Below are 16,544 nucleotides of genomic sequence, written 5' to 3'. Positions count from 1 at the left end.
CCACTGATTAGAATTCATTCACTTTGGTCAGAAGATCTCTGATGTGTTCTTTACTTATCCCATTCTGCATCCCTTCCCCTATACTGACTACAGTGACTTTGCTAGTCATCTGTTCACATGTTATTTTTGAGAGAAAACAAGCAAAGTAGACACTGAGCTGCTTTGCCTTCCTATCATACTAGTCATCATTATATAAATCCTTGTCAAACAGTTAGTGTAATTTAACATTTGATTATTGATAGGATTTACCTACAGCAATTTGACTGCAGTAATTTCCTCTAAAAGAGGCTGCCAGCAAAGCAACTCTGTTGCATGCAACTAATATAGGATGTGGCAGTAAGTGGCTCATTGAGGTGAGCAGTTAGGCATGTATTGCACTGACATTGCATTGTTTGCATCAGCTCCCTTTTGAGCAGTCAGTAGTCTAGAATATATTTGTAGTGGTGGACTGAAGATGTGTTTTTATATATATGTGTGTTATACATATATATTTAGAGAGAGAGGAATGTTATCCTGTGGAGTTTTAAAATGGTCTTTGTGCTCTGAGCGCTTCAACCAGAGTAAGCCTGATAAAATTATTATTTTATAAATATGCATAGTGGACTACAAAATAAGTAAGATCACACATCACTGCCACAAAGAGTTTCTAGTTGAACACAGACAAAAGCAAACCACAGGACAAGAATTCAGTCACAGGAAGAAGTGGGGACAGTATTGGATTGATTATATTTATGCAAAAAGTGGATTTTCAGGAGAGGTTTGAAGGTGAGGGAAGTGAGGAAGGGTACTTAGCTGACTTGAAAGGAGGCTGGTCCAACTATAGTGGATAGCATAAAGGGCAGAAAACCAAACACAGGAAGGGAAAAGGTAATGAATAAAGAGAGAGGAGTAGGAGCAATGTAAAGTGTGGAGGAAAAGGATGAAGTTAAGAGGGGTGTACGTATCTGGAATTCAGGGCCGTGAAAGTGAGGATGAGGATTTTGGGATCGTATTTCTGTATTATAATTTCAATGTATCTTTAAAATTATTTTCTTATTTTTTAATTTTTTTTTGGAACAGGACTATCTTGAGATTAAACGAATGATTTTCCCAAGGTTTTACTTTCTCAGCAATGGTGAACTTCTTGACATTTTAGCTAAAAGCAAAAATCCTGAGGCTGTGCAGGTAACATTTCAGTACTGCATGCTAGGAATATTCTTCTTGTTACACATAATCTCAGGCTGTTCATATTTTATTCTGTTATTTTCTTTTATGTCTGTACCATAGCCTCATCTTGTGAAATGTTTTGCGAATATCAGGAAGTTATATATACACGGACATGACCAGAACTCTCCAGTGGTAGCAATGATCAGTTCTGCTGAAGAAGAGACTCTCTTAGTGCCAAAGTATGGTATACATATATTGCATGATAATTAACACAATGGAAATTTAAGAAATTTCTGCTGATTTTCCGACAGCTCTTTACAATAAAGTACTGTAACTTTGTATGGATTCCTTGGTGTACAGATAGTGTTGGTGTGAGGTCTCTGAAACATGTGACAGGTTGCTTCAGCAGCTTCAAAGCTTCATTACGCCTCATCAGAAACATGCAGATACCATCTAATGATGGGTCAGTTTTGAATATTTTGAATGGCTTCAAATATTGTGATGTGAAGCTCTTCTCGCACTAGATTGTAACACCTTAAGGACCCATTTCAGCCCTGGAGTCAGCACATACAATTTCCACTGATTACAGTGGGAACTTCACATACTCAGAGCTGAATTTGAGTGTGGAGACCACTATAAATACTAGTGGCACCTTAGAGACTAACAAATTTATTTGAGCATAAGATTTCGTGAGCTACAGCTCACTTCACTGGATGCATTCAGTGGAAAATACAGTGGGGAGATTTATATACGTAGAGAACATGAAACTATGGGTGTTACCATACACACTGTAACGAGAGTGATCACTTAAGATGAGTGATCACTTAAGTGATCACAGCAGGAGAGCAGGGGGGAAAAAACTTTTATAGTGATAACCAAGGTGGGCCATTTCCAGCAGTTGACAAGAACGTATGAGGAACAGTGGGGGGTAGGGGAGGAGGGGAATAAACATGGGGAAATAGTTTTACTTTGTGTAATGACCCATCCACTCCCGGTCTTTATTCAAGCCTAAGTTAATTGTATCCAGTTTGCCAATTAATTCCAATTCAGCAGTCTCTCATTGGAGTCTGTTTTTGAAGTTTTTTTGTTGAAGAATTGCAACTTTTAGGTCTGTAATTGAGTGATCAAAGAGATTGAAGTGTTCTCCAACTGGTTTTTGAATGTTATAATTCTTGACGTCTGATTTGTGTCCATTTATTCTTTTACGTAGAGACTGTCCAGTTTGGCCAATGTACATGGCAGAGGGGCATTGCTGGCACATGATGGCATATATCACATTGGTAGATGTGCAGGTGAACGAGCCTCTGATAGTGTAGCTGATGTGATTAGGCCCTGTGATGGGTACCCGCATGGCCCCACAGTATGCCAACATTTTTATGGCTGACTTAGAACAGCGCTTCTTCAGCTCTTGTCCCCTAATGCCCCTACTCTACTTGCGCTACATTGATGACATCTTCATCATCTGTACCCATGGAAAAGAAGCCCTTGAGGAATTCCACCATGATTTCAACAATTTCTATCCCACCATCAACCTCAGCCTGGACCAGTCCACACAAGAGATCTACTTCCTGGACACTACAGTGCTAATAAGCGATGATCACATAAACACCACCCTATACCGGAAACCTACTGACCGCTATTCCTACCTACATGCCTCCAGTTTTCATCCAGACCACACCACATGATCCATTGTCTACAGCCAAGCTCTACGATACAACCGCATTTGCTCCAACCCCTCGGACAGAGACAAACACCTACAAGATCTCTATCAAGTATTCTTACAATTACAATACCCACCTGCTGAAGTGAAGAAACAGATTGACAGAGCCAGAAGAGTACCCAGAAGAGTACCTGCTCCAGGACAGGCCCAACAAAGAAAACAACAGAATGCCACTAGCCATCACCTTCAGCCCCCAACTAAAACCTCTCCAATGCATCATCAAGGATCTACAACCTATCCTGAAGGACGACTCATCACTCTCACAGATCTTGGGAGACAGGCCAGTCTTTGCTTACAGACAGCCCCCCAACCTGAAGCAAATACTCACTAGCAACCACACACCACACAACAGAACCACTAACCCAGGAACCTATCCTTGCAACAAAGCCCGTTGCCAACTGTGTCCACATATCTATTCAGGGGACACCATCATAGGGCCTAATCCCATCAGCCACGCTATAAGAGGCTCGTTCACCTGCACATCTACCAATGTGATATATGCCATCATGTGCCAGCAATACCCCTCTGCCGTGTACACTGGCCAAACTGGACAGTCTCTACATAAAAGAATAAATGGACACAAATCAGACGTCAAGAATTATAACATTCAAAAACCAGTTGGAGAACACTTCAATCTCTTTGATCACTTGATTACAGACCTAAAAGTTGCAATTTTTCAACAAAAAAAACTTCAAAAACAGACTCCAATGAGAGACTGCTGAATTGGAATTAATTGGCAAACTGGATACAATTAACTTAGGCTTGAATAAAGACCGGGAGTGGATGGGTCATTACACAAGGTAAAACTATTTCCCCATGTTTATTCCCCTGCTCCCCCACCCCCCATTGTTCCTCATATGTTCTTGTCAACTGCTGGAAATGGCCCACCATGATTATCATTACAAAAGGTTTTTTCCCCCCTGCTCTCCTGCTGGTAATAGCTCAGCTTAAGTGATCACTCTTGTTACAGTGTGTATGGTAACACCCATTGTTTCATGTTTTCTATGTATATAAATCTCCCCACTGTATTTTCCATTGAATGCATCCGATGAAGTGAGCTGTAGCTCACGAAAGCTTATGCTCAAATAAATTTGTTAGTCTCTAAGGTGCAACTAGTACTCCTTTTCTTTTTGCGAATACAGACTAACATGGCTGCCACTCTGAAACCTACTATAAATACTAACTCCAGAGAATACATTGTCTCAGCATTTCTGTTTGTAACATGCACAGTGCTTTATAAATCTAGAAACTGGTCAGATTTGTCGCATAACAACTGGTAAACATTTTGCATTAGAACAAATGCATTCTGCAGCCCAGTGTTTCTCACATTTCTAAGACATATGGGATGTTCTTCGTCAAGTGATTGCACACATCCATTACACTGTAGGTTGTTGTGAGCTCCAGTGCACAGTTGTCAAAGAGTTTTTCCCTTAGCGATATCCGTTGAGGCAGCATGCACACCAACAAGCTCACAGGCATAAGAAAAAAGGCACCTGACCTCCCTCAGTTCCTTCTTACTGTTTGTAATGGTTTTTGGAGCTCCCTTTCCTTGCATCTGCAAGTCTTTAGTCAAATCATGTAAATAGTGCTCATTGTAGTTCTGTGTAGTTAGTGTATTTAATACAAATTATTGTTGTTTGTGTGGATCCAGCACCCAGTCTGGGTACTGGCTCTGGTACTGGAGATATGCCGTGTTCCCTGGGTTTCAAGTGCTGCTGCCCTTGAGGTAAGGCAGTGCCTAATAGTGACCCTCACCCCAGCTGCCTTAAGTGCTTCGGGGAGGCTCACATGAATAACAAATGTAGTATTTGTAAGGGATTAAAGCCCATTCCAAAAAAGACAGGGCAGCCAGATTGAAAAATTTGCTGCTGAAATTGGTTTTATGTCCTCCATCTGAACTATCTACCTTGGTTTGGGTACTGAGCACCTCTGCTTTAGTCAGTAGTGCACATTCTGCATTACTGGTACCGACAGGCAGATTGCTGTTGCTAGTAACAAAGAAGAGTCACTGTAAATTGTACTTGGTACAAGGATGACTGAAGGAAGTGAAGAGGTCTAAAGACTCAGGAGGGTGCTCAAAGAGGATGCACTCCCCAGAGCACATCTCTAAGCAGGGGAGTTCATTGACACCAGGGCCCAGTACAGGGCTGTTCTGACCAGCTCCTGAAGCACAATCATTGGGATCACCTCATGCCCCGGTACTGTCTACTTCAGAGGCATTTGAGGCATTTAAATCTCTCAGTGCCACCATTACTGGCAGTTCAGGAGTCTCACCTGGCACTGGTGCCCAAGCTACCAGTAAGCGGTTTCACCACCACACTGGGCAGGTCCAGCTGAATTAGCCATCAAGGTGCTGATTAAGACAATGCTGCCTAAGGGGAAGGCACAGATCTCCCTGACTCTCCTTTCTTCAGAGTCTGAATCTTCCTCACTGGTACTGTTCAGTACAGCCCCACCATGGTAGCAGCAAGAGGCTTCTTCTTCATCAGACTCTGAAGTGGAATCCTATCTGTCCCAGCATAGCTAATCCCACCATCAAGCATATACTACCTGTCCACCCTGGTTTCATCCTCAGTATCAACCCAAGGGGCTTACTGAAAGGACCCTGGGGCCTTACCAGTAGCCATTTTAGAACTTGTGGGGGTTTCCCCCCTAATTAAGAGCTTCCCCACATCTACCTCAGCCGGCTCCATCTCGTGGCTGTCAGGAGCAAGCAAGAGAAGAGGGCTTGGCCAGCATGAGCTGTGCTACAACACTGAACAGGAGGGGGAATAGCTCATACAGTCTCAGAATTGTGGGAGACATTGCTAGCGGAAAGGAAGTTATGTGGTAATAAATTTCCCATTCTTTGGTAAATGTGTAGTTAAGACACAACTACTGTGAAAGGCATGATAGCTTATTCAAAATTTTAAAGCTAAATAATCTACAAACTAAGGCCCCAACTCTGCAAACATTCATATGTGCGCTGAAATCAGTGGGTTAAAATATTTTTTTCCATAAATGTAAAGTATCTTTGACTGTGAGAAGTTTTTTAAAGAATCTAATTTATATTTTATCTGAATCTGTCCAGCATTACTTACAACAGATCATTTTTTCTATTAGGTGCCTATAAAATAGGGATAATAATCCCACTTTTGTTAAGAATTTTGAAATCTATAGATGAAAAGAAAGCACTACATACTGTAAGTGCTAAATATTATATTTTAATTTTTGAAGGCTTTCTTAGTTATTTCTCTAATTGTACTTACCCAAAATAGAGATGCACACTAATTCTCTCTTCCACTTGTGTTATTCTCTAGAACAGTTTTGCTTATGTTTTACATGATTAGCATGCCATTTATGGAGCTATAAAGTATAAATATGGTATTAATCATTTATGAAATGCATACATTGCTATCTCAGTTTTTGAATCTTAAATAAAAAAGTGATAATGAAGCCAGATAACAAAATTGGACAAATTATTAAGAATGTTAATGTCAGAGCAGGGGCTTAAAAAAAGAACAGTGTACTGATTAACAATATAAAAAGGTGCACAGTATGGAAGGGAGCAGCAAAATTGCATTACACAACCTGAAAATTGGAATATGGCTGTTAGGGATTTTCAAACAATATGTTAGAGCTATGTTGGAACATTAAAAACAACAGATATTAAGCTTATTAAATCTACTGATTGGTCACAAAATAAATAAATTATAACTTAGATAGATACACATGTAACAAAGAGAGGTCAGATCTTTAGTGAAGATTTGGCCCAAGATGTTTAGGGAGTGACTACTGCTATGGGGAAATAGACTATGAGTGAAGGAGAAGATCTGCCATATAAATGTCAATAATTGGTAACTTATCTTTCATTGGAATGTGTTTCATTGGATTCAGAAATGTACATAAAACCTAAAGGTTTTATTTCCCAAGTGATTGTTCACATGGATTGCACTCTTGGTGCACATATACCCCATGCATGCAAGATTGGATTGTTTTGGCCAGCAGTATCTGTTGGAGAGGGACATTTTTGAACAATGTACCATACATTGTTTCTTCTCTAAGTAGACTCAAAAAGCTAGAGAAGCTCTCCTGAAATTGTTCCTCTTTGAGTGCGCTATGCAATCCTCTTCAGACACCAAAGGAAAGATGCAGCTAGACCTCAGTCCTACAATCAGTCTTGCTCCACAAGTGGCCTGTGAGCTGAGATTCTACCCTGTGTTCTCAGGATCCATTGACCAAGAGACCCCGTCCTCCTCCATTATGGCTTTGATGACCTCTTATGGGTGGGAAAGAGCACCAGTCCAGAATTGAGATGAGACATAGATCATCCTCTCCAGTGTGTATTGAGTCAAGGCACAAGACTTGTAGTTTACAGCTCAGTGGCGGAAGGGCATCTAATAGCCTGAGAAGAGTCCAGAGAGCACCAGAAGTAGCCTTAAATCAGAGTACCATGTATCTTCCAGTACCGATCCTTCAGCACTTGACATCTCATTACCCAACGTTCAGTAGAATGTGCTTCTGTACAGGAGGAAGAAAGTGGTGAGTAATAAAATCTTCCAGGGGAAGAACAAACTTGTGTCTAGTGTCACGACTGTGAACTCATCCTCTACTGACAAGACAGTAAATCCCTGGATTTATTTCATTCAACTTCATTCAACAGTTTAAAGGTGTTCCACGAGAGTTTGATCAAGCTCATGGCAGACACTCCAAATATATCTCTGTAAGTGGTTCAGGACAAACTTCACAAAGTCCTGGACACTTTGCACCCTTCCATGCCTGGCAGGCTCAGCAGCTCCCTAAATGAGGAACTGTTGTAACCTGTGAAAGATCTGTGGCACACCCCAGAGTCCTTTCTGATCACATCCAAGTGAGCTGACAAGAGGTACCAAGTGCCTGCCACAGGATGTGAGTACTTTTATTCCAACCCAGTACCACAGTTGCTTGTGGTAGCTGCTATCCAAGATAGGTTGAAGCAGTAGGGGCCTCCCAAATCTATACTGAGGGAGAGAGACCCAAAGATATTGGACTTATTCTCACACACAGTGTTTTCATCTGTCAGCCTCCAGATGTGTGGCTCAATGTCAAGTTCTTCTGTCCAAATAAAAATTATTTGAATTGGGACAAACTGCCACAAAAACACCCAACAGGAACTAAAGACCCATCATGTCTGAAGAAGAGCTGATAACCTACACTTTCTTACAGGCTACACACATTGTGTCCGACCCAGTGATGCATGCTATGGCTACATCAGTGGCCATGATGGGAAGACCTTCCTGGCTCCAATCTTTAGGGATTCACAGAGAGGTCCAAACATCAAAGAAGGACCTTCTCTTTAACTTTAAGGGTGAGGATCTCCATTTCTTAAAGGACTGTAGGGCACCTCTGTGTTCTCATGCCTTCTATGTGTTCTCATGGCTTTCTCTTTCCCAAGGAGAAAACAAGACCACAGACTTCCTTCATGCAGTGTTCCTCCTCTTCTTCTTCTTAGCCTCAAAGGACCTCGGAGCCATCAAGAAAGAAGAAGTTCCACTGACAATCCTCTGCCTCTTCCTCTACTGCTGCACATTCTGCGGTTTCCCCCAGCTAGCAGGTTTGATACCAGTATTGAGAGTCTGATGGATCCTCCAGAGGATCTTCTTTCTTTTACTCTGTTTTATCCATCACCAATTTCACAAAGCCTGAACTTGGATCATGTTATACCAGTGGACCCAGAAAAATTTAAATAAGGGGTATTCTATCCAATTCCACTTCCTTCCTCATGCTTCCCCCTACCCTCCCCATTTCAAGAAATAGACTCTTTCTACAAATGGGAGCTATGGAAGAAGTGCCCTTACAGTTCAGAGGTATTGGGTTTTATTCCCATTATTTTCTTATCCCAGAGAAGAAAGGAGGGAGATTGGTGTTCCATTCAGGATTTTGAAGTTACAATAAATTAATCTGTCATTTCAACTTCAGGATGATGATTCTGGCCTCCTTAATTTCCTCATTAGATCCTCAAGATTGGTTTGTGATGCTCAACCTGCAAGACTTCTACTTTCACATATCCATTCATCTGTCCCACAGGAAATACTTCAGATTCTTAGTAGGAATATCTCACTACAGTACAGGGTCCTGCCCTTTCATCTTTCCATGGCATGGAGGGTGTTCACTAAGGGCTTGGCTCTTATGACAAGTTATCTAAGGAGATAAAGGATCCAGATCAGCCCATACCTCTCCTAACAGGCTGATCCAGATCCCAAATGGTGACCAACTCAGACTTTTGGGACATATGGCCTCATGCCCTATGTGATGCAGTTAGCCAGACTTCACCTACACTGCATGCAAGAGTGTTTGAAATCAGTGTATATATGAGGAAGACATCCAATGGGCATAGAGGTCATGTCCTGGAAGTTCTCTCCTAGTTAAACTGGTGGGGAAAAGTATGCAGTGGGGTACCCTTCTCTGCACCTCTGCCTTTCAAGTCTCTGGTGCCAGACCCCTCCATTCAGCGATGGGGAGCTCAGCTAGATCACCTTTAAATCCAGGTCCTGTGTTCCCCTCTGGAAGCTTGTCTCCATATAATTATCCTAGCTCTCAGAGCCATTCACTTGGCATGCCAGGCATTCCTGCTGCTACTCTAGGGATGCATAATCCAAATGCTGACATATTATACCACAGCTATGCATTATATCAACAGACAAGGGGAAGCAAGAGGCCATTCAGCAATGGAGCTGGCGCTTTCTGAGTCAAATCACACCAGCAGCTCTGCACCTTCCAGGCCTTCAGAACACTTTGACCAGGACAAGCTGGCTAATGATGGACAGACATGTGAGATGGGTTTAAAATTGTTTGCTGCAACATTATTAATTAAACATTGGGGAGGGACACTATATTGCCCGCTCTAGCTCTCTCATACCAAACATTTAATTGGTTCCAGTGCAGGTTACAAAGCTTCTAGCACAAGCCAAACAACAACTGTTTTGGAAGAAGTGTCAGAAAAGTCAAAACATACCGTAAATTCATGGTTTATAACACTTTGCTTTTCAATAAATGTTGCATTGACCAATTTATAGGGTGATGTGGTCCCACTGGATACCACCTGCCAAAATAATCCAGTCTTGGGGCAGGGTGCATGCGCACCAAGAGTGGAATAGATATGAACAAGTCACAAAGAACTAGATTTACTTTAAGGTAAGTAACCATTCTTTTCTGGATGAGATCCTTCATGCATTATACAAGGGGTCTAAGCCCACAATCCCCATGGAGACTAAATTTCCATTGATTTCTTTGGGAGTTATGCACATGAATGAGCTGCAGAATCAGGGCCTGAGGAGTCTGTAACTCCTGGAGAAAGACAGTGATTCCAAAGGAGAGCTTCATCCAGTGTGTGAGAAAACATTTCCTCAAGTGTGTAGAATTGAGAAATAAGAGGTGCAGTAGAACTCCTTATCCCTACAATTGAAATAAAGTTCTAAGAATATGAAATTAAAATGTTCGGTTGTTTTCAGTAAGTACTGACATTTCAAATTCTACATTACAGGATTATTCGTGTTAGAGGCCCTGTTGAGCAGTGGCTAGGAAATGTAGAGAGCAGCATGTTTGATATGGTAAAAAAGTAAGTATATATTTCCCATTGAATAAAAAATTCTCTATTACAGTCATTTGTGTTATATATTTATTTGTATTTGTGGTAGCATCCAGAGGTTTCAATCATGATTGGGATTCCATTGACCTAGGTGCTGTATAAACACACAGTAGGAGATAGATAGTCTCTGCCCCCAAAGAGCTTACACTTGAACAAGAGACTTACAATTATATTTAAAAAAAACCAAGCAAGTGCATACCATAAACACTCTTATCTAGAGCTAAATGAAAGCTGACAATGTACAGAATTTCAGGCTTACATTTGGTAGCATTGGCATGTATCATTTGAGATAACCAGACTAGTCTTTTCAAGACAGCAGAGCATGATTTCACTGCTCTTGGAGCATATTTTATATGCAATTCCAGTTGAAGATGGGGGATGGTTCTCAATAGTCTAATCACGTATTAAACAGCAAACAAAATTGTACTAACACTTCTTAAAAAAACAATTGTGCAGATGGTTTAGGTGTGTAATTTTCAATCCCAACAAACCTCATTTCTTTCCACTTCATGTACACTTGAAGCATTATTCTGTCTTGTTTTGATTCTGAATTATCCTCTTCTCCTTATATAAGCTTTATTCTCAGGAGCAATCGGTAGCATGCCCCTCCCCAAACATCTGTCTCTGGACAGACGTCGCACCCCTTTGACCTCAGCCCAGGTCTCCCTTAAGAGGCGGAAGATTTTAGAGAATTCAGGGAAAGCTCCAAAGAAGAGGAACGTGATCTCCCATCATAAGGAGACAGCTTCCAAAAGGCCCCGATCTTCCACTAAATTTCCAGCGTTGGAGGCCTCAACCTCTCAACTTGGTATTATGGAAGCAATGAACTCTTCCTCCAGTACCAGCAGAGCCAGAAGATCCTGGAGTGTTTCAGAGAAATATGGCTCCAACAGGTCCATGTACCATGAAAAACAGGATGCCTAGGACATACACTTCTGTAGAATGGCACTGTATACATCTGACTTACCATCGATGCCTTCTCCCTCTGACAAAATTGAAGCACCAGACACCTGAAGCCCCAGCACCTACCTGCTCCAGATCAACAGTACTATCCAGCTCAACTGCTGCATTGGTACTGATCCACTCCATACCACAGGAATACCACTACTCCAGGGACTTATCAGATTTAGATGAGCTGGAGTCCCCACTGTTTATGGGTACCAAACAACTCTTGGTACCAAGATCCCAGTCTCTGGATTACCATTGCTTGCCAGTATTGCAAGATTCTCTGCCTTTTTTACTGGGGCCCCCGGCTTTGGAGGATATTGAGAAGGATGATGGATATATTCAGTCAGTCTCCTATTATTGGTGCATAGTGGGACAGAATGCCATACTTCGACAGCCATACTTTGACAGGTCCACAACAGGAACAGTAGAATCACTTCTGGGTACCCCCCTCTCTTCCGTATGGCCTCCCCCTCCCCCCAGGGGCCATACTAGGATCCTTGGTAGCATATCGGCAGCAATTTGCCAAATTCCAGCTCCATTACCCAAAAGGCTAGGGTTATACAGTCTCCCCATCAACCCCCCTTCATGAGAAGATCTCTGAAGAACAGGAGAATACAGTGGATAAGGAGGCTGTGACGGGTTCCCCCTAGGTGCCACCCGGAACTGGGGTACCACTGAGCCCCCTGACCCACCAGCCTGGGCTCTCTCTCACACTGTACTGGTGTGACAAGCTACAAAACCCTCCAGCCTGCACTATCACCAGCATACATACAGGTAGGGACACATCCAGCTGCAGTTACAGGCAGCTCTCTGACCAGCCCCTGCATGGGAAAGCTACTCCCAGCTCCTCAGGCACGCACCCCCTCTGGAGTAAAACCCCAGAATTATACCATCTTGTGCTGCACAGAGAACTGTACAGCATAAGCTCATAAAATTCACGCCCCCCCTTCAATCTGCCCCTGAGTTATGATTCCCCAGCTGTACAGATACATAATCAATATTCATAACTTCAGATACAAAAATACATTCATACAAATAGGATAACCATATTTGGCAAATCATAACTTTTTCAATGACCTCTTATATGATTTATCTTGCATGAAATACATCATAACTGTCATAATCATATTATCATAATATCACTATGAAGAGTATGGGGTGCAGTGTCACAGAGGTCACCCCTCAAACTCCTATTTCATCCTCATTTCCAGACAAGGCAGTCATGCCTCCACCACCATTGATGACCAACAATTTTTGCCAGTTCCAGGATCTTGTGGAGAGGTTGGTTGACAGCCTTCAGATATCTTTTGCAGAAGCTAAAGACTCACAACACAAGCCCCTGGACCTTCTGTCATTGGCAACATCCACCTGGGTTGCACTACCCGGGAAGCATCCCTAAATGCAGCGAAGACTATGTGGCTAACTTCTGCCACCCCATCTCACCAACTTGCAAACCGGCAGATAAGAAATATCATGTTCCTCCCAGGGACTCAGAATTTTTGTTCTCCCTCAACCCCTACAGACTTAATTCTCTTGTGGTGGATACTGTAAGTGAGAGGGGTAAACAGCTACCAGGTCTGTCTCATATGGTAAGAACCAGAAGAAGTTAGACCTTTTTAGACAAAAGGATTACTCATTCATATTCCTCCCATTTTGGATCGTAAACTGTCAGGCGATCATGGGCAAGTATGACTTCATGAATTACAACACTTTCAGACCATCTTTGTGAAGGGTCAATTATTAGCCAGAACATCTCTCCAAGCCTCCTTAGATACTGAAGATGACCATGCCAAATCCCTCTCCACAGCGGTTGTTATGGACAGGGCGTCATATCTCTAGCGTTTGAGGTTCACGAGAGAGTTTCAGAATACTTTTGAGGATCTCCAGTTTGATGGTCGAAAGTTCTTATCTGGAACTACAGATGGAGTCCCTAGATACACTGAAGAAATCCAGGGTCATGTTGAGATCTCTGTTATATACACCCCTATGAACAAAAGGAGATTTAGCTGGTCTCAAACTGCCCGCACCTTTCCCAGTTCTCTTGATTTTACAGAACCACTGAACCTGCTAGAAAGAGACAAAGATTCCAGAGGAAGAGAGCTCATCACCCTCCTTCAGCAAGTACCCACTTGTCCCTGAAACAACCATTAGGATGAGTTGATCGAGGGTTCAATTCCTCCTTCACCTCTAGCTTGCAAGCTACAAACTTTTTCCCATCTTCCCAATTTTGGTGACCACCTTTCCCGTTTCCAACAGGCTTGGTGGCATATTGCAACAGACAAGTCAGTCATGGAGGTTATAACATTAGGCTACACTATCCCTTCCCTCCCTACCTCCTGCAGCCCTTCTCCATCCCTCTACAGGGACCCCTCTCATGAGACTATACTGGTTTGAGAAATGCATTCTCTCCTTCAGTTAGGAGCAATAGAAATGATCCCATTTTCTCACAAGGTGAAAGGGTTTAACTCAAAGTATTTTCTCATGCCAAAGGACAGAGTGGTGACTGAGCTTAGATCTGAGACGGCTGAACAAATTTGTAAAGTCACAGAAGTCAGGATGGTGATGCTGGGAGCTATAATTCCTTCCTCGATCTACAGGATGCCTATTTCTCTATATATTTCCATTTCCACACACTGGAAATACCTGCATTTTACTGTGAGCTGGGAGCCTTTTCAATATTGAATACTTCCCTTTGGTCTCTCTTCAGCTCCAAAGGAATTCTCAAAAGTTCTGGAGGTAGTAGCTGCTTACCTCTGCTGAGAGGGAATTTTAGTTTTCCTGTATCTTGACAACTGGCTGCTCAAGGGCCAATCTTGGAAAGCTGTACTGACTTCCATCCAGACAGCCCTTTCTCTCTTCCAGGAATTGGGTCTCCAGCTAAACATAAAAAAAATCCATGTTAATCCCTGTATGGAGAATATAGTTAATGGGGCTGCAGTTGAATTATTGTGCAGCCAGGGCCTTTCTTACCATAGACAGATTCATAACTTTGGCAAATCTGATCAGGATAATTCAATGCAGCTCCCAAACTACAATGAGGAGCTGTTTACAGCTTCTGGGTTGCGTGGCAGCTTGCGCCTTGACCGAGTATGAAAGACTATGCCTGTCATGCTGCAGATCCTTCAGAAGGATCAATTCCTTGATCAGAGACAACTTGGACAAACAGGTCATGGTTCCCTCCAGGTGAAGAACTCTTTAGACTGGTGGAAAAATCAACTCAGTGTCTGTGCAGGCATCCCTTTCATCCACCCAATTCCAACAGTAACTGACAATGGACACATCACTGTTAGGGTGAGAAGCACATTTCAGTACCCTCACAACTCAGGGCAGATGGTCACCTCAGGAAAACTGTCTCCATATCAATCTGTTGGAACTCAGGGCAACCTGAAATGACTGCCTTCAATTTTTACCCCTCATCAAGGGCAGATCAGTCAGGATCATGACAGACAATGTAGCTTGCATGTTCTATGTCATGTCAAGAAACAAGGAGGAGCAAGATTCCCCTCCCTGTGTACCAAAGCTATAAAGCTATGGAACTGGTGTTATAGCTCATCAGATTCAGATCTCAGCCTTTTACCTTTCTGGAGTCCCTGTCACAGCCAATATGTTCAGCAGGCACTTCTCCTAAGACTACAAAATGGAAGTTGGACTCTCAAAGTCTTTATGGGCTAATTCCAAAGGTGGGGACTTCCACAAGTTGACCTATTCGCCACATTCAGCAACGAGAAGTGCCCTCAATCTGCTCAAGAGGAGCTCTAGGTTGCCAGTCTTTGGGGGACGCTTTTCTCTTTCCCTGGACAAAGGGACTTTTCTTTGCATACCCTCCAATGACACTAATACTAAGAGTGAGGAACAAGATCAGACAGGACACAGCAAGGATTATCCTTATAGTACTGAACTGGACAAAACAGGCTTGGTATCCTTATCTGCTTCATCTGCATGTCCAACCAATGTTCAAGCTTCTGATCATCCTTCATCTTCTCTCCCAGGATGCCACTTGTGTGCTTCACCCCAACCTCCATCTCCATGGCTGCTAGATGGCTCATTGGATTGGAATCCTCCTGCTCGACAGGTATAACTAAACAGTAGAAGAGAGTCATCTCAGATTACTTAACTTCAGAAATGGAAAAGGTTCAATATCTGGTGTCACTGTCAGCATCTTGTGGCTGAATCCTCTTCAGCCATCTTGGATTACCTTCTGAACTTAAAGAAGAGGAGGTTACTCACCCTGAGCAGTAACTCTGTTTTTTTTTGAGATGTATGTTCCTATGCATACTCCATTACCTGCTCTCCCTGCCCTTTGCTTCGGACTTTTCCTTTTTGGACATTCTGATAGAGAAGAAACTTGAGGGTGGTTCGCCCATGCAGCTCTATATACCCTCAGTGTGCAGCACAAAGTTGTACAGAGTACATATGCAGGCTGAACGGACACTGCTAATGTAAAATTTCTGATCAAGGGCTCAAGAGGCGCATGCATAGCTGAAGACGAGCACCTTCGACACATCTCAGAGAACCACAGTTACTGCGCAAGGTGAGTAATCATAGAATCATAGGGCTAGAAGGCAGAACAAGGGTCATCTAATATTACCCCCTGCCAAGATGCAGGATTTGTTGTGTCTAAACCATCCAAGTCAGATGACTATCCAGCCTCCTTTTGAAAACCTCCAGTGAAGAAGCTTTCACAATGTCCCTAGGCAGTTTCTTCCACTGTCCTACTGTTCTTACAGTTAGGAAGTTTTTCATCAAGTAATGACCCTATGGCTGCTCAACTGTAGGTGCACTTGTGTCCCTGCGCTGCTGATCGGAGAACTTCGGTAAACAGTGTCTGTTAGGCCTGCACATGCGCTGCCTCTCTTTGAGTTGCACTATGAGGCTAATCAGAGCATGTGGGCTAACCTCCCTCAGATCTTTCTCAACCTTCTCAAGCCATTAGCAGTCCATTAAGACTCATGCTTTATTTTACATACCTATAGTTAGTCTCTTAGTTATAGTTCCAGTTGTAGTTATTTTCTTTCTTATTTTATGCTTAAAAATCCAAAAAAAAAACCAACTTTAATTTCTTTCCTGGTCTTATATCTCTTTTCCCCCCCAGCGGGGTATGCTTGGTGCATCGGTCTTCAAAAA

The 16,544-nt window shown here is 42.6% G+C and overlaps 1 protein-coding gene across 1 annotated transcript in view; it reads left to right on the top strand.

Annotated features, from left to right (window-relative positions):
- The window catches only part of DNAH14 (dynein axonemal heavy chain 14), a 448,557-nt gene that overhangs the window by 123,531 nt on the left and 308,482 nt on the right, over positions 1-16,544 (top strand). The window contains 3 exon segments of the mRNA XM_077812193.1: positions 1,060-1,164; positions 1,267-1,385; positions 10,368-10,442. Of these exon segments, the coding sequence (XP_077668319.1) occupies positions 1,060-1,164; positions 1,267-1,385; positions 10,368-10,442 (299 nt within the window).

The sequence above is a fragment of the Eretmochelys imbricata genome, chromosome 3 (assembly GCF_965152235.1).
Source record: "Eretmochelys imbricata isolate rEreImb1 chromosome 3, rEreImb1.hap1, whole genome shotgun sequence".
NCBI classification, from domain to species: Eukaryota; Metazoa; Chordata; order Testudines; family Cheloniidae; genus Eretmochelys; species Eretmochelys imbricata.
Note: the sequence above shows the minus strand (reverse complement) of the source record. Positions and strands in the feature narration are given on the sequence as shown.